The sequence below is a fragment of the Heterocephalus glaber genome, unplaced genomic scaffold (assembly GCF_053883595.1).
Source record: "Heterocephalus glaber isolate CG9 unplaced genomic scaffold, H.glaber_assembly_v1.0 deba00001550, whole genome shotgun sequence".
Taxonomy (NCBI): Eukaryota; Metazoa; Chordata; class Mammalia; order Rodentia; family Bathyergidae; genus Heterocephalus; species Heterocephalus glaber.
In genome coordinates, this window is record NW_028258343.1 from 8536968 (window position 1) to 8562101 (window position 25134).

Consider the following 25134-nt stretch of genomic DNA (forward strand, 5'->3'; position numbering starts at 1 on the left):
ACCCATGACTGTGTCCACACAATGCAAGTCCCTCGAGGGTCCCCGGGTGGCGGTTTACACCCCATGCTGACAGCGCCACCCGGTCCCCCTGCACTGAGCAGCTGCGACCTGGCCTGGACGCTGTCACCGGGCTCCCTGCTGTGACCCAGGCTCCTCGTCCCGCGCCCGGCCCGGCTCCCACTCGCCCGGCGGGCGCGCCCCTCCCTACCCCGCAAAGGCCACCAGCGGCGCCTGGGAGCGTGGGCGGCACGCGGAGGCCGCCACCCCACCGCCGGCCCGGGAGACTAGGGGGCGCCCCCGGCCGGGTCGCAGCAGCAGAATGACGAAGATGACGACAGCGGTGACGCCACGCCCGCCGCCCGGCCGCCAGTCCCGGGCGCCCCGCCCACGCAGGTCAGGTCGCCGCCGGGCTCGCGGCCGCGCGGCCCGGTGGAGCGCGCTCCCGTGCGCCCGGGTCCCACGCGCCGCCAGCCAGCCCGCCAGCGCTGCCCAGCGCCCAGGCTCCGGCGAACATGGCGCTCGTGCCCTGCCAGGTGCTGCGCGTGGCCATCCTGCTGTCCTACTGCTCCATCCTGTGCAACTACAAGGCCATCGAAATGCCCTCGCATCAGACCTACGGCGGGAGCTGGAAGTTCCTGACGTTCATTGATCTGGTAAGGCCGACCCCTCCCCTCCCCTCCCCCGGTCCACCCTGCACCCCGGGCCTGTGTGTTTGGGGTGCGCGCCTCCTTTCGCACCACCCCGTGCTCGCGTCTTCCGCAGTGACTGCGTCCAAAGGCCTGGCTGTCCCCGCTGCGCCGCCTCGGAACCACCCACCGTTACCGGGTGGCCCTGGACGGAGAAAGGTGCGCACAGCGAGGTGGTGGGCTATTTGCGAGGGGACACAGACCTGCTTCTAAGATGACACGGGAAGATTCTTCGATTACTGAGAGCGTCGGACGACCTTGAACGTGAGTGGCCTCAGACCCATCCGCCCCTAAGGTGCTTTCCAGAGCACCCACCAGAGGATAAACTTGCAGCAACCGAAGGACGCTGGGTATTGTCTAGCCCCTGGGAGCTTCGCTTGAAAGCACCCACCTTCTCCTGAGGGAGAGAAAGTACCCAATAAAGTTGTCTTCTTTGCATCTGCTTTCTGCCCACTGTCAGTAATTTACAGTACTTCCAACCTTTCCCTCAGAAACGTTAGGGAGAGAGAGTTTCAAAGTGCATTTCTAGCCTCGCTGTGCACTCTTCGCTGTGTGCAAAGTTTGCAGTAGTTGGCGTAAGCGGTTTCTCTGTTGACACAACACAACACAACACCCCTAATGCACAGATTATTATAATACCTCCTGGCCCTGAAAGGGCTCCCCCAGAAACGGAGATCGTGAGTGTAAGGCCCGGTGATGGCGTGAGGTGGACCTAGGCACTTCTGAGTGAGAGGTCACACACACACTAAAAGATTATCAGCTAGGGGCAGAGGGTTTAAGAAACTATCAGTGAAGTTCCAAATGATTCAAAAAATGTAGAACCAACTCCCAGAACGGTAGAACTGTCTGTCCAAGATGATACACAAGGTTGGCCATACTAGCTATGTTAGCATCTCTTTTCTTGACCCTCTGTATTGAAGAAAGTATCTTGGTACTTTTTCAAAGATCCTCCCAAAGGCATGGGCTGCCTCAAAGCAATGCAGTCAGAGGCCTTAGAAGTACCACTTGCCTTTATGTAATAGGAGATAATTTTGGAGAGGAATTTAAATTCTTGCCCCAAACAGTCTGTAGGCGCACAAGTCTACCTGTGGCCTAGAGTTTCAGTTTTCAGATTGTCCACTTCTCACTTAATCTGCCTCTGCATGTAGGGGTTTCCCTACCAGTTTGCCTTCTTCTTTCCATTCATCCATGTGAGGAGCCCATGGCAAGGCTCTGTGCTGTGGTTTTCTGCAAGTTCCTTCTAGCACTCAGGAGATAGATGCTGTCACCAGGACACTCTTCATATCTGGATAAGTTGGCTTGTCTGTGCGGATTGGCTTTGTCAGTTGTGTTATATAGCAGACATTTTGCATTGATCGGATGAACTATTGCTCCGGTCCTGAGGATTTGATAAATACGTGTAGAAAATGTGTTTTTACCATACATAAAGCATCAGAAATCATGTCCCTTCAAGAGTTTAAAGATGGTCAGATGTTACTTAACAACACATGCATTGTTTTCAGAATCCTTTGAGGAACTGTGTGAGCAGAGGTCTTTTGGGACAGAGGCCTTACCCTGTTCCTAAGTCAGATTTCACTTAGCCCCTGGGAGTGTTGTCAAGGAGTGATCAATAGATTGTATATACACTGCTCGCCATGCCCTTGCTTTATTTGCTATTTTGGGTCAGCAAGTACAAGAGGTAGAATGTGGGTGTTAGTTAATGCAAGAGAGATGACTGCTTCTCCTATCGGCATTGCTTACTGTGTTAGAAAACGGGTCACAAGAAACAACATACCATCTCTAACCTTTTCTATGACACGAAACAGTAGTAGAGTCGATTTAATATGCTGTCATGCAGTCTCTATTTTAGCATTCAGTGATAGGACTTTCCTATTTTAAATAGCAGTAATCACAATTTAGTATCCCAGTATCCAGACCATAAATTCAAATTCAATTTTTTAACTTTGTTTCGTACTTTTATTTGACTATTTTCATAAGGTCTTTAGTCAACAAACCTAGCTTTTTGTACTCTATGTCTCCTATTGATGCCACAAGTAGGGGGTAGTGCTTTAACTGTGTGCTGTTAACAGGCCCAAGGGTCTCCTCTATCCTTGTTGAGGGGAGAGCTAACCTTCTCTTCTCTTGTACAGCACTATGGCTCCTGATTGAAACAGAATAATTTTCTCTAACCAAGAGTATCTGTGAGAAAGTATGTCTGAAACATATTCATAAACACACACACAAAGTGTTATTCCTTTCATTAGAGATTTAGAGGCCTTAGCGCTTAAGCATCATACAGCTGTTAAAAAGAGCAAACTGTCAGTCCTTCTAGATGGCATGAAAAGATGAGGCTATAAAATTTACCTGTGCAATTTTACATTTGTGTGTGTGTTTAAAAAAAAAAACACCTAGTAAACTTTTATTTCCTAGTGCCTTGGGCAGTTTTAATGGCTGTAAGTTTATAGGATTAATTTTAGAAGCTTCTTAACTTTTTATAAGAAGACCATTTTGTTCTGATCAACTTGGATTGCAGGGTCAGGGGATTAATCCTAAGGGCCACAGTTGAAGTCGATATTCTGTAGCATCAGCTTCCTCGAATGGGAGTCAACTCTGGAAATGGAGCTAATGTGTCCAGGTGCAGAGGGCTATGTGGTAGCCGCCACTCTGGCCATTTTCATATTTCTGTTTGGGTAAGAGAGTCATTCCAAGAGAACTAGAGATCATGGACAAAAGGTGAAGTATAGATTGTCACTACCAATCATGGTATACAGTCATTCCCCTACAGCTTCTTTTCCCCATACTGAAAGACTATAATAGAACTAAACTCTGTTTGGAAAATTCGAGTTACCAAATGGAAAAAGAAACATTGTCTCGGTGTGGTAGACAGAATCATGGGGCCCCAAGATGTGTACATCCATGTGCCCAGAACCTGTGAATGTGAGAAGTTATGTGGCCAAGGGGAATTAAGGTTGCAGATGGGATTAAAGTTGCTGATCAGCCAAACTTTGAAATAGGGAAATTATTCTGCAGTATCCGTTTGCAGATATAGTCATGAAGGTCCTTACAAGTGGAATAGGCAAAAAGAAAAGAGTCGGTTGAAGGGAGATGTGGCTATGGTGGAAAATCACAGAGAGATGCAACTTTACCGGCTTTGAAGATGGAGGAGGAGGCCAGGAGCTGAGGAAGCATCTAGTAGCTAGAAAGGACAAGGAAACAGATTTCCCCCCAGGGTTTCCAGAAGGAACACATCCCTGACTACACCTGGATTTTACCCCAGTGACTTCTTACCTCCAGGATTGTAAAACAATAAACTAGAGTTGTCTAAGCCACTAAATTGATCATAACTTGTTTCCACAGCAACAGAAAATGAATACAGTTGGCTTTAAAGCCTCTGACCTAGAAAAAGCCCTATCTGATTTTGTACTTATAGAGAATAAATACAGGATTCAACTTGTCCTTTATGTATATTAGATAATTGGCTAATTTTAGCTTTAACCAAAACAGGGTTTCCCTGCTTCATTCATGAAGCTTTATGGAGGAGACTTGTATACATATAATATAGGCAGTATGAGATGTTATAAAGACTGAACCATGTTGGAAATACTAGGCCTTTTCTTCTTCTTTTTTTTTTTTTGGTACTGAGGATCGAACTTGGGTCCTTGTGCTTGGGAGGCAGGTGGCAGAACCCCTGTGCTAAATCCCTAGCCCCACTAGGCCTTTTCTTTACCACGATGTATTTCAAAAATTATTGTTACTCAATGTACCTGGCCAGGAGAAGGAATAATCTTAAAGGGAAATAAGCTAGAAAAAAGCAAAAATTTAAACAAATTGAAATATTTTCTTAGACAGTATCATAGTTCATGAATTTTCTGCAAATGATGCAGAGTTAGCCCCTTATTTACAAGCTAACTGATTATTCTCCAAGTTATGTAATTGTCCTCAAAGATAATCATAAAACAAATAAAGTAAAACTAGCACAAACAAGGAAAAAAAATAGCAACTGTATTTTGAGGCCTCCAACTAGTGCTTGGAGTATAACAGATACTTAGTATTTGAATAAATGGAAACTTTCTCTTTCCAGATTTTCAAAAAGTATACTTTCCCTTGTCCTGTCTTCTCTCCAAGCATTCAAAATAATATGGATTTTTAAAAAAAATCAAAACTTTATTTACATGTGCATGGTCAAATGACAGATAATCAGAGTCAACTCCTTTGAAAAACATGCACTGGGTGTTTGTTATTAAAAACTGAATTGGATTTGAGACCTTTTTGTTTTTAAAGATTGACATAATCTGGCTCTCTCCTTTGCTCTGGCTTGTGGTACTTTGGGTTTTGAGCATTGCCATTTCTTAGGGCTCTACTCTGCTCATTTCTCCCCCTGTACTGACTTTCCACGTATGTGTTGGCAGAATATTGTTGAGACCCTGCTTACCCCAAGTGTGGGCTGAGACCAATAGGATCAATTTTCTTTGAGGGCCAGCCCCACCCCATACTTCTTGACCAGAATTTGCATTTTAATGAGATCTTCAGGTGATTCCTATGCACATTCTGGTTTGATGAATGCTGAATTGCACTATTTTTATTTTGCGGTTTAAGGTGGAATAGCTGAGAGACCTATTTGAGGGAGACCTCAATTCTGTCTACTTTCAAAACATATTTAAGGTAACTTTCGCTGTGACATAATTAAAGATATGTTAAAAAATACAAGTTGTAAATAAAAAAGAAAAGTAGGTGTCAGACTCCAGGACTGGATTGGTTATTGCATTTGCGAAAGAAATTTAGATAATCTCCAAGGCAGCTAAGGCAAAAAGGAATACATTGTTTGATTATAAAGGAAACATTACAATTTATCAGAAAATATACAGTTTCTTTCCAAGGTTATTTATCACTGGGCTTCTCATATAAAGCATATCAGGCAGCATAATAAATAATACCTTTAATTATTTTTTATCAGATTATATAGAACCATTCTTAGAATTGATGCTTCTTATATTGCAATTTTATGAAAGCCAAAGGCAGAGTCTTATATTTTGGCTGGATGAAAGAATTTTTGTAGAAGTTTCAAGTAATATAATGTAGGTACATTTGTTGTTGTTGTTATCTAAATCCATTTTGGAAGAGAATTTAAGAAAACCACAAATGGAGCAGGATAAATAAGGGCTCTGAAGTGGAAAAGCATAGGATGTTCAAAGAGCAGGAAATGGTCAAACATACCTGGAGGATACATTTTTGCTTTGAGACACGTGAAAACTTTTGACATTTAGAAAAATGTTACAGAGACAGAATACACTGCGTAAGTGTCCTGAATTTTGCATTTGAGTTAGTCTTGTATTTCCATGTATACGTATCATAAAATACACTCGACTGTAGCTCATGGCTCAATTTAAATAGGAAATAAAATACCTTGAGAAGAGATTGTGTATGTCATTATGTAACTATGGTACTTAGTTTTTGCCAGTCAAAACCACAGGGTACCACACGAAGGCCACCAGTTCACTGCTCAGTGAGGAAAATTAAGTGGGCTTTTTTTTGTTTATTTTTACTTTTTTGGATCTTAAACAAAGAGAATGAAACTACATTTTTTTTTCCCAGAGACCCAGACTTGACCCTAAAATGTGTACATAAACTTGAAGGATCAAATAATATTTTTTCCTAGCCTGGAGGAAGAATTGTGAGAAGAATCCTTTGCATACAATACCCTTCACCTTCTTTGCAAGTGTTTCTCTTGGATCAGACATAAATCAGTGCCCGGTTTTGTCAGAGTGAGGGAAATAGTTGCTGATGGAGTCACTCATTCCCTCTCCTGGCCGCACATGTTATTGAAATTACAGAAAGTCATCTGACCACGGTTGAGGTCACTCACTTCTTCCCCCGGTTCCCCCAATCCTCCATGTCTGGTATTAACATTTAGCAAAATTGGTATCTGCTCTTGAGGGTTTCGTTTGTTTCTCTGTGTTGCCCTGCAGTGTCACATGTTTCCGAAGACGTGTGAAAAATAGTACAATTTTCCACATTGAATCAGATGTTCCTGTGATCCAAGCATGCTTGGAAAAATCTTGCTGCTTAGGACTCCATAATAACATGGCTCGCTTTTGAGTAGGCTGTGCTCTTGCAGTTAAAGTGCTCATTTTTTACCTGCAAGGCAGCCCTGTCCCTGTCCTGGTGCAGGGTGCAGCGAGAACTCACCGGATCATCTTCTAGAGTGACACACCCTTTGGTCAGCTCCATTGTAGAGTGGAACAAGATATAGGAAGGGAGCATTGGATTCTGAGAAGTCAGACAATGCTCCAGCTCCTTCATAGTGACTTTGAGTTTGATCTCCAAGGCTGAGTTAGAATTTGACACTTTCATTTCAAAAGCAATAGATAGCCATTATAGAAAAGTTGTACATTTGGGTCCCCACCCTGATCATCAGAAAAAAGATTTGTACAACAATCTTAAGGAAGAAAATATATTTCATCTTAATCCTCTTTAATTTCCTTGCATATTAGCATTTTAGTGCTTCAAAATAATATTTATTTTGGAACTTTATACACACAGAAGAAAGCACAGACTGCAGATATATATGTATACTTACGTATGGTTAGAGTTCAGAAAAAAATCACACTTTGTAAAAGTTACTTTTAAATTACAGATACAGTATTACTCAGATGTCAGTGTTACAATAGTACTGTATTTTATATTTGCCTTTTCAGTCACATCTTTATTTTAAAAGACCCCAAAAGTGCAATAGATAGCATGGTTTTTACAGGTTTTTGAATTCACATATATAAAAATTAGTCACTAAATATAAGTTCTGTAAGTTTTGACGTAAGTATAGAATTGTGTAACTACAACCATAATTACCTAAAAATATTCTTTTATGTTGTTGCCTCTCCATAGTGAAACTTTCCCTTGAGTCCTTTTCTTTTTTTATTCTTTTGTGGTGCTGAGCAGGACTGAGTAGAATAAGTTCTATGCTAAGGGCCTCTTGTGTGCTAAGCACATGTTGTACCATGGAGTTGCAATGTACCCTTGTTCCTTTCTATAAAAATATATATATAAGGCATACAGTACGTGTTTTAGTATGTGTGTGAGATGTCCCCTTGCTGAGTCCTCCTCAGAATGTAGTGCTCTCTTCTACTTCAGCTCTTCTATTCTAATTGATGTGCACTTGTACTTGATAGTGGTTTTAATCTGGGTTGCCGTCATGAGTAATAATGCTAAGTATCTGTTCCTGTGCATTTTCATCATATATCTACATATCTTTTTTATGAAGTCTGTGGAAATCTTTTTTTCATTAAAAAAATTGGATTGTTTCCTGATTACTAAGCTTTGAGGGATTTTATGTATGCCAGATTTTATGCATGCCGATAATATTTTGCAAATTTGTGATTTGCAGACATTTTCTCCCTATCTGTGGCTTATCTTCTCATTTTATCAGTAATATCTTTTGCAGACAAGAGGGTTATTTTGATGACATCCAAACTGTCATTTTCTTTTCTTTTGTGGAACATGCTTTTGATGTCACATCTGGGAATTTTGCCTAACACAAGGTCAGAGGTTTTTCTTCTGTGTTTCCTTCTAGAAGTTTTATAGTTTTAAGTATGTGATCTTTTTGTTTGTTTTGTGTATGATAAACAGTTGTTCCAACACCACTTCTTGGAAAGGTTTACCCTTCCACATTGACTTGTTTTTGCACCTTAACCAAAAAAATTAGTTGACTGTGTTTATGGGTTTATTTGTGAGCGCTGTACCCTGTTCTCCTAGTGTGTCTGTGAGTTCACAAGTACCACACTGCTTCTGTCTTGGCTATTGTAGCTTTTATACTAAGTCTTGAAAGCAGATAGCACAAGTTCTCCAATTTCTTTTTTTTTCAAAATTTGTCTAGGCTATTCTAATTATTTTGTTTTCCTGTATGAATTTTAGAAGAATTTTGTCGGTATCTGCAAATAATCTTACTGTCTGTTCATATATATCTTTGTATTATTACTTTACTCATTGATTTAGGTGCAGTGAATCAAACCTAGGACTTTTTACCTGCTGAGCAAATGCTGTGTCACTAAATTATACAACTTTTTGTTTGTTTGTTTGTTGGTTTTGTTGGGGTTTTTTTGGTACCGGGGATCGAACTCGGTTCCTTGCACTTGCGTGGCAGGCGGTGAAACCACTGAGCTAAATCCCTGGCCCTTAAATTATACAACTAACAGTGTGCTATTTTAGTTATTGGTCTATGGATTACCACGTACATACTTGGCTTTACATAATCTAATTACAGTGACTAGTTTAACAGTTTAAGTAAAATATATAAGCTTTGTCACTTTATTCTCCCCACTTTATGTGACAGTTTTCACATTTATTATTTCTGCATAACTTGAAAACTGCATAGAGAACATTAGAATTATTGCAAGCAATAATAAAATATATTTAAAAACTTAATAATCAATTGAGTATTATACTTATCTAGATATTTATCATTTATGTTACTATTCTTTCAGTTCTTATGTATGTATTTTCTTCTGTTATCCTTTCCCCTCAGCCTGAAAACTTATTTTAGCATTTCAGTAAGAAGTCTACTGATAACAAATTTTTTATTTTTCCTTCATATGAAAGTATCTTTGTATTGGTTTCATTACTAACAGATATTTTGCTGGATATAAAATTCTAGTTAACAGTTTTTTCTTTTATTACTTGAAAGATCTTGTGCCATTGTCATGTGACCTCTACCATTCACAATGAAAACTTTGCAGTTATTCAAACCATTGTTCTCTTGAATCCATGTGTTGTTTTCTCTGGTTACCTTTAAGCTTTTCTCATTATCTTCGGTTATCAGCAGTCTGATTATGATATGTCTGGGCATGGTTTTATGAGTTTATCGAGCTTCTGGAACCTCTAGTCTTATGTCTTTCACCCAATGTGAGAAGTTTCCAGCCATTATTTTTGCAAACATTCTTTCTGTCTCAATTTCTTTCTTCCCTTCTTCTAGGATTGCATTGATATGAGTGTCAGACTACTTTGATTATTGTTCCACAGGTTACTGAGGACTTGTTCATTTTTTTTCAGTCTGCTTTTTTTTGTTTCTTTTTTTAGGTCATATAATTTCTGTTAATCTATTTCCAAATTCAGACTCTTTCCTCTGTGATCTACATTCTGTTATTGAACCTGTCCAATAAAGTTTTAGATTTTGGATATTACATGTTTCAGTTCTAAAATGTCTATCTGGTTCTATTTTGCACTTACTCTTACCCAGCAATAAGTTTGCATCTTTCATTCATTTTAATGGCGTTCACCATTGTTTGATGGAGGATTGCTGAAAGAGTTTCCTAAACTCCTTGCTGAACAGTGCCAACTTCTGGGCCATTGCAGAGTTGGCATGTACTGATTTTTAAAAATATTTTTATTATTGTATCATTTTCTTGGCTTTTTGCGTACATGACAAATTATTTGGTTTTATACCTTGAGAGTTTTGAATATTATGTTGTGAGATTTGGAGTCTTTTAAAAACTCTTACAGAGAATGTTGAGTCTTTGTTTTAGCATGCAGTCAGTCTGGTTAGGTTCAAGTTGCATGTTCTGTCTCATGGAGGTATTTCTGATGTCTGCAGAATTTTCAAAGAGTTTGCTCTGCTTTTTGAGTCTGAATGGAACTTGCCTCTGCCCTACTTCTTTAGGCCTGTTCTGTGCATGTGTAGACTGATGTCAGTTAAAACTGAGAATTACATATTGACCTTTTTAAGCTGTTTTCTCCATATAATTTCCCTTGTACTTTCCAGGTCTCTGATATCCCTTTTCTTGGTTCCTGTGGCCAGAACAGTGGAGACCTTTTAGAATTTTAGTCTACAATGCTACCATGCCGTCCATACAACTGGGAATGTTTTTACAGTGAGGCAGCAAGAAAAGAGAGAGGAAAAAATATACTCAGCTCTGTACACACACACACACACACACACGCACACACACTTACTGTTCATACAATAGGGCTTCCTTTTTCCAACTTCCTGTGGCCAGAGTGAGAGGTTTTGCTTGGAGTTTTAGATATGGATACTAATAGGAAATAAAAGGTGGGAGTGTGTGTTGAGAATGGAGAGGAATCAGAGCTTCTAGCTTGTAGAAATCTTTTTCCCAGTCCTCTGGCTGGAAAGAAGTGCTTTCTTCTAGAATCCCTGCTGTCAGTGCTTGCTGTACAGTTTCAGGAATCAGCCTGCCCTCAGGTCTTATCTGGGGAACAAAGGAGATTAAAAATCTTTGAACCTCACCCTTATGGATCTTATTCATTTATTTCCCAGTCCACCAGCACTATGTACCTTTCAGTCCTCAGGTAGCTGCTTTTTGTATTCTGCTCAGAGGTTTTAGTGATCACTGGAAATGATGACAGCTTACTCTCTTTGGGTTGGCATCAGAACTAGCCTTCATATAGTTTTCATGCCTATTTTTTTTACTTAAAACATTTTGTAAACATTTGCATGCTATTATAGTCTTCCATAACCTTTTTTTATAATTGCATGTTCACTCATATGGGTGTTTCCATTGATTGTCTTACTGAATATATGACTAGATCAAGTTTTACACATATCTGTGATTATTTTCTTAGGGTAAATTTTCAAAGGAGTAGCCATAATGAAGTCTCTAATAGAATGTTGTAACTCTAAATCAGTTACACTTCCTTCAGTGCTTGGAGTACTGATTTCTCTATATTCCTCCTAACATTATAAAAATTATAGCAGAATGCTGCCAGGTATCACTCATGATGCTTCAACCTCATAATTTCCTATCCAATAGATTAACTGCCTGTCTTTCACCATATATTTCATAAATGTAAATGATTAGCTGTCTTTGATTCTGTGTTTATGACATCAGTGGTATTAGGCACATTTGGTTTGAGCTCATAAATTCTTGGGCGAAACATAAATCTTCAGATGCCTAGAGCATCCTAATTAGTACAGACTTGGGATGGCTGAAGAGAACAGAGTGACTTTCGGTGTACAGTAACCATGGGTCTACTTGTGCATTCCATTCATCTTGCATGTATTTAACTTATTCGTGAGTGATTTATTAGTCCAACCTGAAAAATTGACTCTTCAACATTAGGAGTACTGACTGGGAGTCAGAGGAAAGTATATTTGCTATAATATTACACATCATTTTCTTTGTAATTACACTTGCACATTTTGCTATTTTTAAAAAGACATACAAACAGTAAGAATCTATATAGAATGGGGAAATACTCTTTTCCATATCATTAAGAAATATTCTGTGCAAGAACATGTCCCTTCTGTATCAGCACAGGTCCTGGCAGAGAAGAGAGATAGCATGTCAAAGTGGGTGATTTGAATGAGTAAAGGAGCATTCATAGGTGTTATGGATTAGATCTAAAATGTCCCCTCAAAGTGTCACGTGTTTGGAATGTTGTATTATGGGGCACTATACTCATCAATGGATTCATTCATTGTATAGTTCAGAAGCTGAGTGTGCTGTTAGAAGGTAGGGACTGGTTGGAGGTGGTCCATGACGGTGTGACCTGGAAAGGTGTAGTCTTGTCCCTGTCCTCCCTTATCTATCTGCTTCCCGGCTGCCATGGGTTGAGTAGCCATCCTCTGCCAAGGCCTTTCAACCGCACTGTTTCTGCCAGGAGCCACCGACTTTGGACTGAAACCATGAGCCAAAATAAACCTCTCTTCTTTTAAGAATTGGGTGTCAGGCATTTTGTCCTAGTGACTGGAAAATGACAATACAACAGGTGTGGGTGGGGTGTAAAGATCACCATATGTAGGCCCAAATCTGTAGGCTAGAATGGGGAACAGGTTATTGCTGCTAGGCCTCTGGTAGCACAAACGCCAAGTGCTGCTCAGGGGTGTACTACATTTTTCTAGTCAGCTTCCTCTCCTCTTCTTAGAGAATCCCTTTCACCTGTTTTCCTCTGTCCTTGTATCTGAACAGTCCCTTCCTTGAGCTTCTCCCTCAGCTTGCTCTGTCACTCAAGGGACAATCTTTGTATTAGCTAAAGAGCATGATGACCTTGCTGCTTGTTTCAATAGGAAAACAAAAGCCATCAGAAGAAAAATGTGCCTTCTCCCACTATCAAATCCATCCACCCACCTTTAACTGAAACTTCTCCACCTTCCACCTTCCCTCCTGTTCCAGTGACTGAACTGTACTTCCAGTTAACTCTTCCCTTGGACCCTGAGCTTCAGTCTCCTTTCTGTATTACAGTTTTCCATGTCGACTGCTTCACTTTGGTCAACATATAAACATACTATGCTATCTGTTCTTTCTCTCTGTCTCTGTCTCTCTGTCACTGCCCCCCTCTCCCGTCTCTGTTTCTCTCACCCCAAAATAGAATATCTCTTTGTTTTGACTCCACTGTACTTCTTTGGTTCTCTTTTCAGCAAAATTCCTTGAAAGAAATCTGTGCCTCTGGTTTACACTTCTTTCCCTTTTCTCTCTAAACACATTTCACTCCTCTGAAAGAGCTCTAATCAAGGCCGTCACTGACCACCATATCAACAAATACCACAGTCATCTCTGAGTCCTCATTTAACTGGAACTTTCAGGAGAATTTGGTCCAGTTGGTCACTTTCTCTTTCTTGGGATAGTGCTCTAAAATTTGATGTCTGGGAAACAGCATTACTCTGGCTTTCTTCTAACCTTTTTCTTGTTTCTCCTTAGTTTTCCTTGCTGATTTCTTTTTCTCTATTTTCCTCCTCAATGGTGAATTCTCCAGGAATCAGTCCTAAACCATCTTCTCCTTCACATCTGCATTCACTCCCTCGGGGCAGTCACTTAGCACATTAGCTTTAAATATACTCTATGTGAAGATAGTTCTCCAGGTCGATATGTTGAGCCGCAGTCTCTCCTGAGTTCTATCTTCCTGTATCCAACTGCCTCCTTTTCAATTTATGTTCAGAACGGTTCTTAATTTCATCTCCCACATCTGCTTCTTCCCCATTGCTCTGTATCAAAATACCACCATTACCCATGACTGCTAGGTTCTTACAGATTAATTGAATTTTTATTGGCTGCTTCTATGCATTTTTGCTAATGGCCATCTCGCTTATTTGAATTGGACTAAAAATGCAAACATTTCAGTAACTATATCTCACTCTTAAAAATTTCAATTTTTGAGTAGCTAATGTATTAGTTACACAATGAAAATTATCTGCTAATATTCCTTGTTTGGGAAATTGCCTGTGATCAGAGAATAATCCTCCTATTGGGTGAAGCACATAATTAAAAAAAAAACAAACCAGCTTCGTTTCTTGGAGAAATTTCAGTGCAGACTTTTTGATTTAAAAAGATCAGTTTTCATTAGCTTTTGGGATTGCAACCACATGCTATTTTTTCTTCCTCTAAAGATGAGTGCATTTCTTTTTTACTAAAAGTGGTAAATATTAGCAGCTCTTTTTATTTGATGCTTCTACTGCAGAAACCTTCCTAAACTTGTTAGCCAGCAATATCATCCAGATCGAAGTGCTTTCAACGGGACTCTGAGCAATTAATATAGGCACTCTCTTTGCATAAGCCAAAGCTGCTACGTTTGGTTCCATCATGTACTCCATATTCTAAGCAGGAGAGGGGTTTTTAAAACAGCAAATTATGGAATAAACACAAGTCGTCTTGTGTACATTAGTTATTAAGGACAGTCCTGAAGTTAGTCCTGCCACTGCTGTTGACTTCCACATACATTTGCCTCATGCCTGGAAGTTGTTACCACGCTGAATTCTGTGTTTATCACCCCTTCCGTTTTTAAATAGTATGTACCCTCAGACGTAATATTGTGTTGGTTAGTTTTGCTTGATTAAGGTCTTTATAAAAATGGTATCATTATGAAGGCTTTCTTTATCCAAACAGAAATAGCATGTTTAAGCAGGGCAAACTTGATAGTACAATGGTCCATTGTGATGTTGTTTACGCGCCTGTATTTTCTACTGCTTTCAGTACTATGTAATTTGGTCTTGCAACTGATGAGCCGATTAGAAACTGTAAGGATGATATGTAAATGTTACTGTCTGACAGGATGATTTATCAGACGTGTGTATTTGTGGAATGTCACCTGATTTGTTGTTTGGGAGGCTCCATGCCAAACCCAAACATGAGTGTCAGTGGCTGACCTGTGGCCTGCTGTTTAAGGAAACTTGGCAACAGCTGAATTTCATTCAAGTCCAATTTTATTTGCTTACCAGTGGTGTCCTGCTGATTTTAAAGTATATTTACCTTTTCTGGGGCGTTGGACCTGATGCCACCCACTGACTGCATGGCTCCTGCTGGTCTTTTCTGTTCTTCCCACATCAGTTTCTCACCATTCCCACTGTCCAGTGGGGCTGTGAGCCACAAGATCTACTTCTCTCTGCTCTTTGAAACCTCTCTGTAGCTCACTGACCTAGGGTGTTTTCTTTGATTTCAAAGATGGTTGGGGATATTGTTTCATTAAAAAATATTCTTTTGATATTACTACTTTGCCTCATTGTGATATAGACAGAAAAGGCTACTCATTAGTTTTACAAAGAACACAGCAAAAAGAAAGCACTGACATTTGGCCCTAACTTTGATCTACAAAATTTTTAAAAAAGCATTCATTTACTTTAGGAAATCATAGAAGTCAATACTGTATCAGGAAAATATATTAATTAATGCATTCTATTTAAAAAGGCTCTATTAATGTTCCTAGCTGTCACCATTGCCTTTAAAAGGCAAGTGATACATACCTAACATCCTCCTCTAAAGATCTTATAAGATAGGGCTGGGAGTTCATCTGAGTGGCACCGTGCCTGCCTAGCAAGCGCAAGGTCCGTAGTTTGAAACCCAGTACCAAAAAAAAAAAAAAAAAAGATTTTATAAGATATTAATGGAGACACGAGACTAATATGGTCATACTTAATTTTCTTGTGAAATTTAAGCTCACTGTTACAAATTTTCAAGGTTTCTTTTGTATCATTTTTGTGTGCATATCTGAGAGGTTATTTTTCTCAACATTCTTTCTATCTTACTTTGATGTTAAACTCTTTTAAATGAGCGCTGTGGGTAAATTTGTTTAAATGAAACATCAGATGGTTGGCTGTCATTCTCCAAGATTCTGTTTTAGGAGAATAAAATAAGAAAATGACATGATAAGATGGCACATATAGAAGCATCCAGGAGACCACTGAGCCCAGTGTCAAAAACAATCGTGGTGAGCACAGTCCATTGGTTAAAGTGCACCCTGCGATTGTGGCTCATGCCTGTTATTCACAACTCTGGGTGCATCACACTGTTTAGGCGATCACATTGCTTTTCTTCCACCGTCTTAGCATAATTTCCAAGGAATTATTGGTTGGAGGAAAAGGGCAAGTTGGAAAAGATAGAGGAAGAAAGACACTTGTAGGGACCTGGCTTCTCTGTGAAGGGGAACTGGGAAAAGTTTTAGATGTGACACTACAGAAACCACTTACTATGACTGTAAAACTAATGTCCTAGAAAATAATTTCAAATAGGAGGACTTAAAACGTCCAGGAAGTAGCAGGTGGACATGTGGGTGATTTCAGAGCCTTTTAAGCTATTTTTAAAGCATACTTTGTGGAAGATGATATAGATTGTTCATCACTGCATCCATTTTAACATGAAAAGGTATTCTGATAAATTAATAGTGGTCAATATTGTTTTTCATCCTCATCATGTATGCTTATAGTTTGTTGTATTTAAAAAATATTTGACCTAATAATCTTAACACGAAATTTGGTCAAGAGTGGAGATGGGTATAGATACGTCAGGTACCATTCATTGGACTGTCATTTAAACCAGTATTATCCCAGAGTCTTAAAGCTGTGGTCCGCAACCATTTTGGTACAGGGACCACTTTTACAGAGGACAATTTTTCTATGGAACAGGGTTGGGGTGTTGGGGATGATTAAAGCCCATTATCTTCATTGTGCATTTTTATTGCCATTATTGTCACATTAGATTCTTGGAAAGAGCATACAACCTAGCTTTCTCACATATGCAGCTCACAGTGGGGGTTGCATTCCTCTGAGACTCTAATGCCACTGCTGGTTAGACAGAGGTCAGGTGTTAGGATGGGGAGCAGCTGTAAACATGGGTGGAGCCACGCTTGCTCACCCACCACTTCTCTCCTGCTGTGTGGCCCCCTGTTTCTAACAGGACCTGGTCTAGAAAGTGCCACTGAATTTTACATCTTTTTCATAAGGGAAGGGGATCAAGAGATGAAGGGAGAGGGATGGTAGGGAGGGGTTAAAAAAGAACCAACGTGTCATGTGCACGTTCCAACTCCCCACGAGGAATGTGATCATTTTACACTGCAAACTGTACTAATAAAAAATGTAATAAAACCAGCTCCAGGCTGGGGATGTCACACAGTGGTAGAGCATTTGCCTAGCATAAATGGAGCCCTGCGTTTAATCCTCTGGGCTGCAAAAAGTAAACACATAAAACCAGTGCAAAAGCAATGAAAATCTGGTCATTTTTGTTAGTTGACTTGCTCACTCAATCAACACTTTCTGAATATTTACTGTGTGCCACTGTGCTAGTTATGGTAAGACAATGACAACACACAGTTTCTGCCTTAAAAAATATGGCAGTTTGAGGGGGGTGTTCGAGTCCCACAATTATAAAGCAGTGTGAAAATATAATTCGAGATTTACAAGATATTATGAAACATTAAAAACTCCACCCCTATTAGTCATTGTTGGACTCTAAGGCAACATTTGTGAGCTAAATTATGTCAAGGCCCATCAGGGGCCATGCTGTGAACTGTGTATGGGTCCATTCTGTTTTTGTCCTGGTGAAGTAAATGGCTGTATTTAGAAGTGCACTGTTTTAGCTCATTGAGGTCATTTATAACATTGACAGTGTTGATGTGATAAATATAGACATTTTCTAAAGTGTGCTGTTGAATGTCCTTCTTTTAGATAAGTTCTAACCCCAAATTGCTCACTAAAAGAGGACTCCCTGGGCCTTGGGAGGGGTATAGTCTCTAGGTAGGATTCCTAATGGCAATGGTGAGAACTACTTGTCCCATCACAATAATTTGCCTTCCTTTTCTTCAGAAGGAATGAACCGTGTTTCTGATAGCTGTTGCTTCTGCTCATAATGGTAGTGTGGGGGTGAAGGATGGAGATTCCTGGTTTGGTTTTAATCAATTTCAGAGGTGTTCCCTGGAAGTCACATGGCAAGAAGACATGGAGGAGATGAGGGTTGGTCCCAGTCGATTTCTGAGACTCCTCGGTGCTGCTTGTCTGGTGCCTCCTGGAGGGATATCTTATTTAAGAGTTTCGTAGCTGATCATTCTGTGCAAACAGAAATGGTACTCGAATTAAAAAATAGAAACATTGAAATGTTGCATTGTGTACAGCCTGTTATATAAAGGTCTTTGCCTTGTGTGCCCCCAGTCCTTTGCAGGTGTAAGTGAGGGCTTTGGCCACTTAGCTCTGACTGTGAACTCCTCTGACCTTGAGGTAGCAGTGGATTCTGTTAGCCATGAGGACCCTTTTCCAAGCTTGAGATGCCATTGGTGCAGGAGAGTGGCTGCTTGTCTCAGCTGAGCTTTTTATTGTTCTGAGGGCCTCTGAGTGTGTGGCATTTGGTTCATTAAAGGCTCCTTAGCTTTTCCCGGCTGTTGTGGCTTAGATTCAGGGTTAGGTCCCCAGAAGCCTCGTGTGTGTGGAAGGTGATTGGATTAAGGGGTGCGATACTCATCAGTGGACTCATCCCTTGCTAAGTGCCGTAGCCGAATGTGCTTTTAGGAGATTGGAGCCTGGTTGGAGACAGGCCACAAGGACGTGACCTGGAAAGGTGTGTTCCTGTCCCTGCCTCTTCCTTATCTTTCCGCTTTCTGCCTGCCATGGGTTGACTAACTGTTCTTTTCCTGACCCTTCCACAATGCCACTTCTGCCTTGGAGCCAGCTGCCCATGGACTGAAACTGTGAGCCAAAATAAACCTCTCCTTCTTGAAGTTAGAGGGGTTTGCTGTTGTGTCCCAGCAATAGGGACATGACCAGAACACCAGGTATGAACTCTTTGGGTTTTGTTCTTCAGTGCTGGGTTAGAGGAAACATAGAAACATTGAAGAACTATAGCCAGTAGGCTTGGAATGGAACCCAAGAAGTGGGACTTATCTATCCTTAGCAGGAAATCACATTGACAATTTAGCTCAGCTAAGGCAGGATTCTCACTGTGCCTCTCAGCTCATTGCTACATTTCTATGTTTTCATAAAATTTCATGTAAAATCAGGGCAACATGGCAGAGACCATGGAGACCATAGGAGAGTACTGAGGGTGCGGCCCAGCAAGGGTCGTATAGCTGCTGTGTCATGACCTAAGCCAAGAAAGCCAGCCGAAGCCACAACCAAGAAGGAAATGTAGGACAGTGGCCAGGGGGACCGAGGCAGGTGGGAAGGAAACAACCTGTGGAGCACTTGGGGTTTAGGAGCCTGCAGGATGCTCCAGTGAAAGGTGAGCAGATAGAGCATAGGGTTTCTGAGAACAACATGTTAGGAAGTTCAGAAATCTTTTGTGTATTGTAATTATAATATCATTTATGTCCTTAAGCTAAAATATTTGTCTAGGAGCACGATAGCTGGAATGCTTTCCCTGAGCCGACTATAAACACTCAGAAGTGTAGGTTTTTCTGAGAAAAAAAGTGTTGAATGATATCAATATTTCTCCCACGGCTCCAGAAAAAAAAAAAGGAACATAGTTTTATCCTTGGATTGGGGTTAGAAACCAAATGGAACGTTGTGTGGAGGAAGGTGTAGTCCTAAGTTCTCTGTTGCTTTGGAAACTTGGAGCAGTCTGGGCTCAGACACAGGGAAGCTAGGTGCAAGGTGAGGCCCTTCATGCTGCCATCGGAGCACTCATCGCAGTAGTACTCACACCTCGAGACTGTAGCTCTGTGGGCACCTGACCTCCACGTGGGCAGACGGGAGGGTCAGGGGCCTGATTTTGGAAACAGATGACAACAATGGAGGCCATCAAGGACATAGTGGCGATTCTACAAGGAGGTGCCAAAGCCTGGTGCTGGGTTATGGTGCACTTGAGCGCCTCTCTTTTCTGAACCCACTTTCTTCTGTGCTCACACTTTCATTCTGCATCATCCTGGATTAATTGCATCTTCCTAAAATTCCTGTAATGATACCCTAATGCCTAAGACTGCAGACTGTGATATTATTTTGCAACAAGATCATTACAGATGGATTTAGTGAAGTTTAGGTGAGGTCATGGTGGAGTAGAGTGGGCCCCAAATTCAGCATGACTGATGTTTTTATAAAAAGGGGAAATATAGAGATAGACGGGCACACAGAGGGCAGCACTGGTGGCAGAGAAGGTAGAATTTTGGAGTGCTGCTTCTATAGGCCAAGAAGGCCAGCAAACTATGTAGGGCAAGGACAAGGGACAGATTCTACCCTAGCCCATCCTATAGACACTTTGGCCTCAGACGTTTAGCCCTCAAAACTGAGACAGTAACTATTGTCATTTAACCATCTAGTTTGTGGTACTTTCTTCTGGCAGCCGTAGGAGACACATACAGGACTATTTCTCTCTCTCTCTCTCTCTCCCCGTCCTGGTCATTTTCAAATCCCCATCAAAAAGAACACAGTCAGGGTTCGCCTACAAATATTTATGGAATGTAAAAAGCTAGATATGTTATTTTCTACCAGTAGTCATTCGGCTGTCTCTCAATTAGGAAAGCATATATACTAATCTGCCAAGTCTCAAATCCTTTGTCGTTTGGTGATTTTGGCCCTGAGTTAGGTTCAGAGTGACTTTTCCAGTGCCTTAGCTGTTTAAGTTATGACAAAATAGGATGCACTAGGTGGTTTGTAAACAACAGAGGGTTAATTCCTGCAGCCCTGGAATCTGGAGAGTCCAAGATCAAGGCAGTGGCAGACTCAGTGTGTGCTGAGGGACTACTGCTTGGTTCACAGAGAGTCATCTTTTTTGTGTCTTCAAGTGGTAGAGGGAAAGCGGGGCCTCCGGAGTGTCTCTTATATGTGAACACAAACACTAGGCATGCACCTTCCATTTTCATGGCCTAATCACATCCCACAACCTGACCTCTGAATGCCCTTATACTGTGGAATGAGTTGAAACCCGTGATTTTGAGACAAAAACTTTTCAGACTATAGCTTTTGGTTAATTCTCCTTCTCCCTAGACTCTGACAATGCCCTTCATTCAGGTATTTCTGTATTTTAAAATTTAAACATAATGATTTTCACAGGGTCTACAGATAAGTGAAAATTTTTTGTACCACTACTGTTCTAGGAAAGCTTTTATTAAAAAATATTATGTAAGTATCAATAATTTGGTTAAGTCTTTCTTGAAGGGAAAAAGCAATTGTTAATTGATGCACAAATAAAGTTAAGTGTTAGTTTTAATATAAAGATGCTTGTTAACTTGTTGTAGAGAAATGTCTTGAGCAAAGGAAAATGTAATGGGGTAATTTATTTAAACCAAGTGCAGTGATAGCTTACCCAAAGCATTTACTGTGGATGTAGACATCTAGCCTCTAGAGAGTGGAAGCTAGCTATATAAAATTATGCTGATAGTTGATGAATTGAGATTTCTTTAATGAGAGTGGAAATAGGGGGGTCTTTAAAAGTAAAGTGGGTCTACTATCACCACTCCTGTTCAATATCGTTCTGGAAACATTAGCCACAGCAATTGGGCAAGAGAAAGAAATAAAAGGAATAAAAATAGGAAAGGACAAAGGTTAAACTGTCATTATTTGCTGATGATATGATACTCTACATAGAAGACCAAAAAAAACTTTGCCAAAAGACTTCTGGACTTAATTGACAGATTCAGTAGAGTAGCACGATACCAGGTCAACACTCAAAAATCAATAGCCTTCACATACACAAATAACAGACTCACTGAGAGAGAAATTAGGGAAACAATTCCTTTCACAATAGCATCCAAAAAAAGAGAAATATCTAGGACTCAATCTAATGAAGGAAGCAAAAGACCTCTACACTGAAAACTACAGCACTCTGAAAAAAGAGATCAAAGAGAATATAAGAAAATGGAAAGGTGTCCCTTGTTCCTGGGTAGGAAGAATCAATATAGTGAAAATGGCCATATTTCCAAAACTGCTATATAGATTCAATGTAATCCTGATTGAAATCCCAACAATATATTTCACAGAATGAGAGAAAACAATCCAAAAATTCATTTGGAACCAGAAGAGACCTAGAAGAGCAAAAGCAATTCTAGGCAACAGAGACATGATGGGGGTATCACAATCCCCAACTTGAAACTATACTACAAAGCCACTGTGATAAAAACAGCATGGTACTGGCAAAGAAACAGACCTGAAGATCAGTGGAATAGATTAGAAGATGCAGAAACAACTCCACACATACTCAGCTACCTCATCATTGACAAAGGAGCCAACCATCTTCACTGGAGGAAAGATAGCTTCTTTAATAAATGGTGTTGGAAAAACTGGATTTTAACCTGCCAAAGATTTAAAACTAGACCCCTATTTTTCACCATGTACTAAACTAAAATCAAAATATTAAAACAGAAACATTAAACTTGCTGAAAGATAAGTTACATAGATTTTTTTTTTTTTTGGTATTGGGGATTGAACTCAGGTCCTTGTGTTTGCACGGCAGGCGATGAAACCACTGAGCTAAGTCCCCAGCCCGACATAGAACTCTTGAAGACATTGGCATAGGAAAAGACTTTATGAACAAAACCTCAGTAGCATAGGAACTAGCACAAAGAATCAACAACTGGAATCTCATCTTATTAATAATCTTCTGGATTGTAAGAGAAACCACCAACTGAGCTAAAAGACAACCTACAATGTGGGAAAAATTTTTTATCACCTGTTCCTCAGACAAAGGACTACTATCTAGAATATATAAAGAACTTTAAAAATCAGACCCACAAATAAAAGATTCAGTTCAAAAATGGGCATCTGAAATGAACAGACATTTCTCAGACAAAGAAGTAAAAGCAGCAAATAAAAATGAAAAATGTCTGACATTACTGGTCATTTGAGAGATGCAGATGAAAACAACACTGAGATTCCACCTCACCCCAGAAAGAATGACTGCTGTCAAGAAATCAACCAATAACAAATGCTGGCGGGGATGTGGGGAGAAAGGAACCCTTCTCCATTGTTGGTGGGAGTGCAGACTGGTGCAACCACTGTGGAAATCAATATGGAGATACCTCAAAGAACTAGGACTAGAGGTCCCATTTGACCCTGCTATTCCCCTGCTATTCCCCAAAGAATTAAAAGAATCATACCACAGTGATATATGTGGACCCATGTTTATAGCAGCACAGTTTGTAATAACTAAAGCTTGGAAACAGCCAATTTGCCCATCAACTGGAGACTGGATAAAGAAGATTTTTAAAAAATAAAATGGAGTACTACTCAGCCATAAAGAATGAGAAACTAGAGACATTTATAGCTAAATGGATGCACATTGAGGCCATACTTTTAAGTGAAATAAATAGGACACACATGTATAAATACCGAATAGTTTCCCTGGTATGAGAAACTAAAAGTGTAAATAAGGGTTAAAATGTACAGTTGATGATGTGAAGTAGAAAGAAAAGGTCTAAATGGGGTAGGGGAAGTGGGAGAGGTAAGGGAAAGGAAGGAAGGGAAAGGGAAAAAATGTGAGAGAAGGAAAAAATGGAAACAAAACCTTTGTAAATAGGGAAGGGTGAAGGGGTTGAAAGGAGGGCAGGGGAATGGGGAAAAATAAGATCCAAGATATATCCTATAAAGGTACAAGTTCCCAATGATGAATGTAACTGTATTGTATGCCTAGAATGCACCAATAAACTTTAAAAAAATTTAATAAAGGAAAGTGGAAAACTTTCCTTCATAAATGCAAGCAATGGAAATATGTCAGTTGTCTAGATCTGGAAAGCCTACCAATTATTTACTTGAATTTTAATCATTGTGCCAAGTGGTGGAAAAGCAAATGGACAGAAAATTCTGGGGAAAAGGATACTGATGATGGACACTGGGGAGTAGGGAGAGCTCTGAGTCAGAGGTGAAGGGATTTATTGTGGAATAGTTTTCTGAGCCCATGAGTTAGAAGTCATTTCTGGAAGCTTGGATATCAACTAAAATATCCTTATATACAGTGATTACTTGGAATCATTGTTAACCTCATTGATTTGTGTGTTGTGTGTGTGTGTTCCAATTTCTGTGTTTCCTTGAGTTGCTTTGGTTGTCTTATGTCTAACAAACAGAAACAAAGGAAAAATGCTTCCATTAAATTCCTGGTCAGTTAAATATTTGCCAGACAGGGTGGTGTTACATAAAACTTTCTGTGAAAAGTCATTGTTTGGAATTACTGTTGTTTTAACTTGAACTGTGTGTTTTGCTCAAACGTTTAGACTTGTCACAATGGCTGCATGAAAGCTTTGATGATGGGTTCCACCTCTCAATTGCACTTAAGTAAAAAATATTTTCAGAGAGAGACCTCTTTCCCTTCTTTGTTCACTGCACAAGCATTTTGCAACAAACGAGGTGTTAGAGGCGGTAGACTCAACTCCATTTCAAACATTTTTTAGATATTTGTCTCTTGAGACAATGAGAAGAGAACATTTTTCTTTAGGAGTTCTTCCTTTGCAACACAGGTATTAGAAAAATTACTCATTCCGAGACCATCTCTAGAGAAATCTAAAACCAAGTGAAAAGTCCTGGTCAGAAAACAGAGTCCACGCATGGTGGTCAAAGCTGTGGCATCTGTGTGATAGTGCAAGGAGCGAGACAGAAGGCCTTACTTTTCCTTCACATCCCCCCATCTAACCTCTGTTTCTAGAAGTTAAACTAGAAGGGCAGTTTGCAGCTCAGAGAGTTCTCCCTTAACAATTGCAGCTGGGATGAGGCCCTGAATCTGGCATTGGTGTATATAATTACACTTTTAACTGTATGTGAGGGTATTAACACTTCCACCACCATCAGACACTGGTTTCCAACCCGTATATGAGGGATACACACAGGTATTCAACTTTCTAAGATGTTTAGTGTCAGAAATATCTTTTAAAGTTTTGTACTGTAAGTCTGTTAGTGTGGAATACCGTGATTCTATATATTTGCCTCCATATTTCTGTGCCCTGTTTTGCACACGCATGCACACACACAACATGTGTGCACACCAAAGCACAACAGACATATTGAGAAATAGAGAAGTACACAAATCGTAGAGGAATAGCTCAAAAAGTTTTGCAAAGGAAACTCATGTGTTCCACTACCACCTCATCAATGTGTCAAACATGACCCACACCCCAGAAACTGCTCCGAGTCCCCTGGAGTCATTTAGCTCATCAGTGGTAGCCATTGTTCTGTCCTTGTTATTGTAGATTATTGCTTTCCATTTGTGAGCTGCATAGAAATGAAATCATGCAGTTCTTACAGTGTTTTCTCTAGGTCCCTTTGATCAGTATGTGCTGTGAGGTTTACCGAGGTGGTTGCATATACTAGGCACTTATTTTCTTTTTTATCACTGCAGTATAAGATCCAGTT

The 25134-nt window shown here is 40.2% G+C and overlaps 1 protein-coding gene and 1 non-coding gene across 5 annotated transcripts in view; one reads left to right on the forward strand and one right to left on the reverse strand.

The window, feature by feature from the left end:
- The first annotated feature begins 367 nt into the window (after positions 1–367).
- Aig1 (androgen induced 1) overlaps positions 368–25134 on the forward strand; it is a 259469-nt gene continuing 234702 nt past the window's right edge. For 2 of the 4 annotated variants that reach the window (XM_021259321.2, XM_004846046.3), the window contains exon 1: positions 368–653. In XM_021259321.2, coding sequence (XP_021114980.1) covers positions 513–653 — 141 coding nt within the window. In that variant the 5' untranslated portion in view covers positions 368–512. The remainder of the gene's footprint in view (positions 654–25134) is intronic. The other 2 variants (XM_021259322.2, XM_087190056.1) reach the window with 2 other exon arrangements.
- Positions 2696–2818, reverse strand: LOC147824227 (U6atac minor spliceosomal RNA). The gene has a single exon (XR_015442661.1). It is a non-coding gene; the product is annotated as a U6atac minor spliceosomal RNA (small nuclear RNA).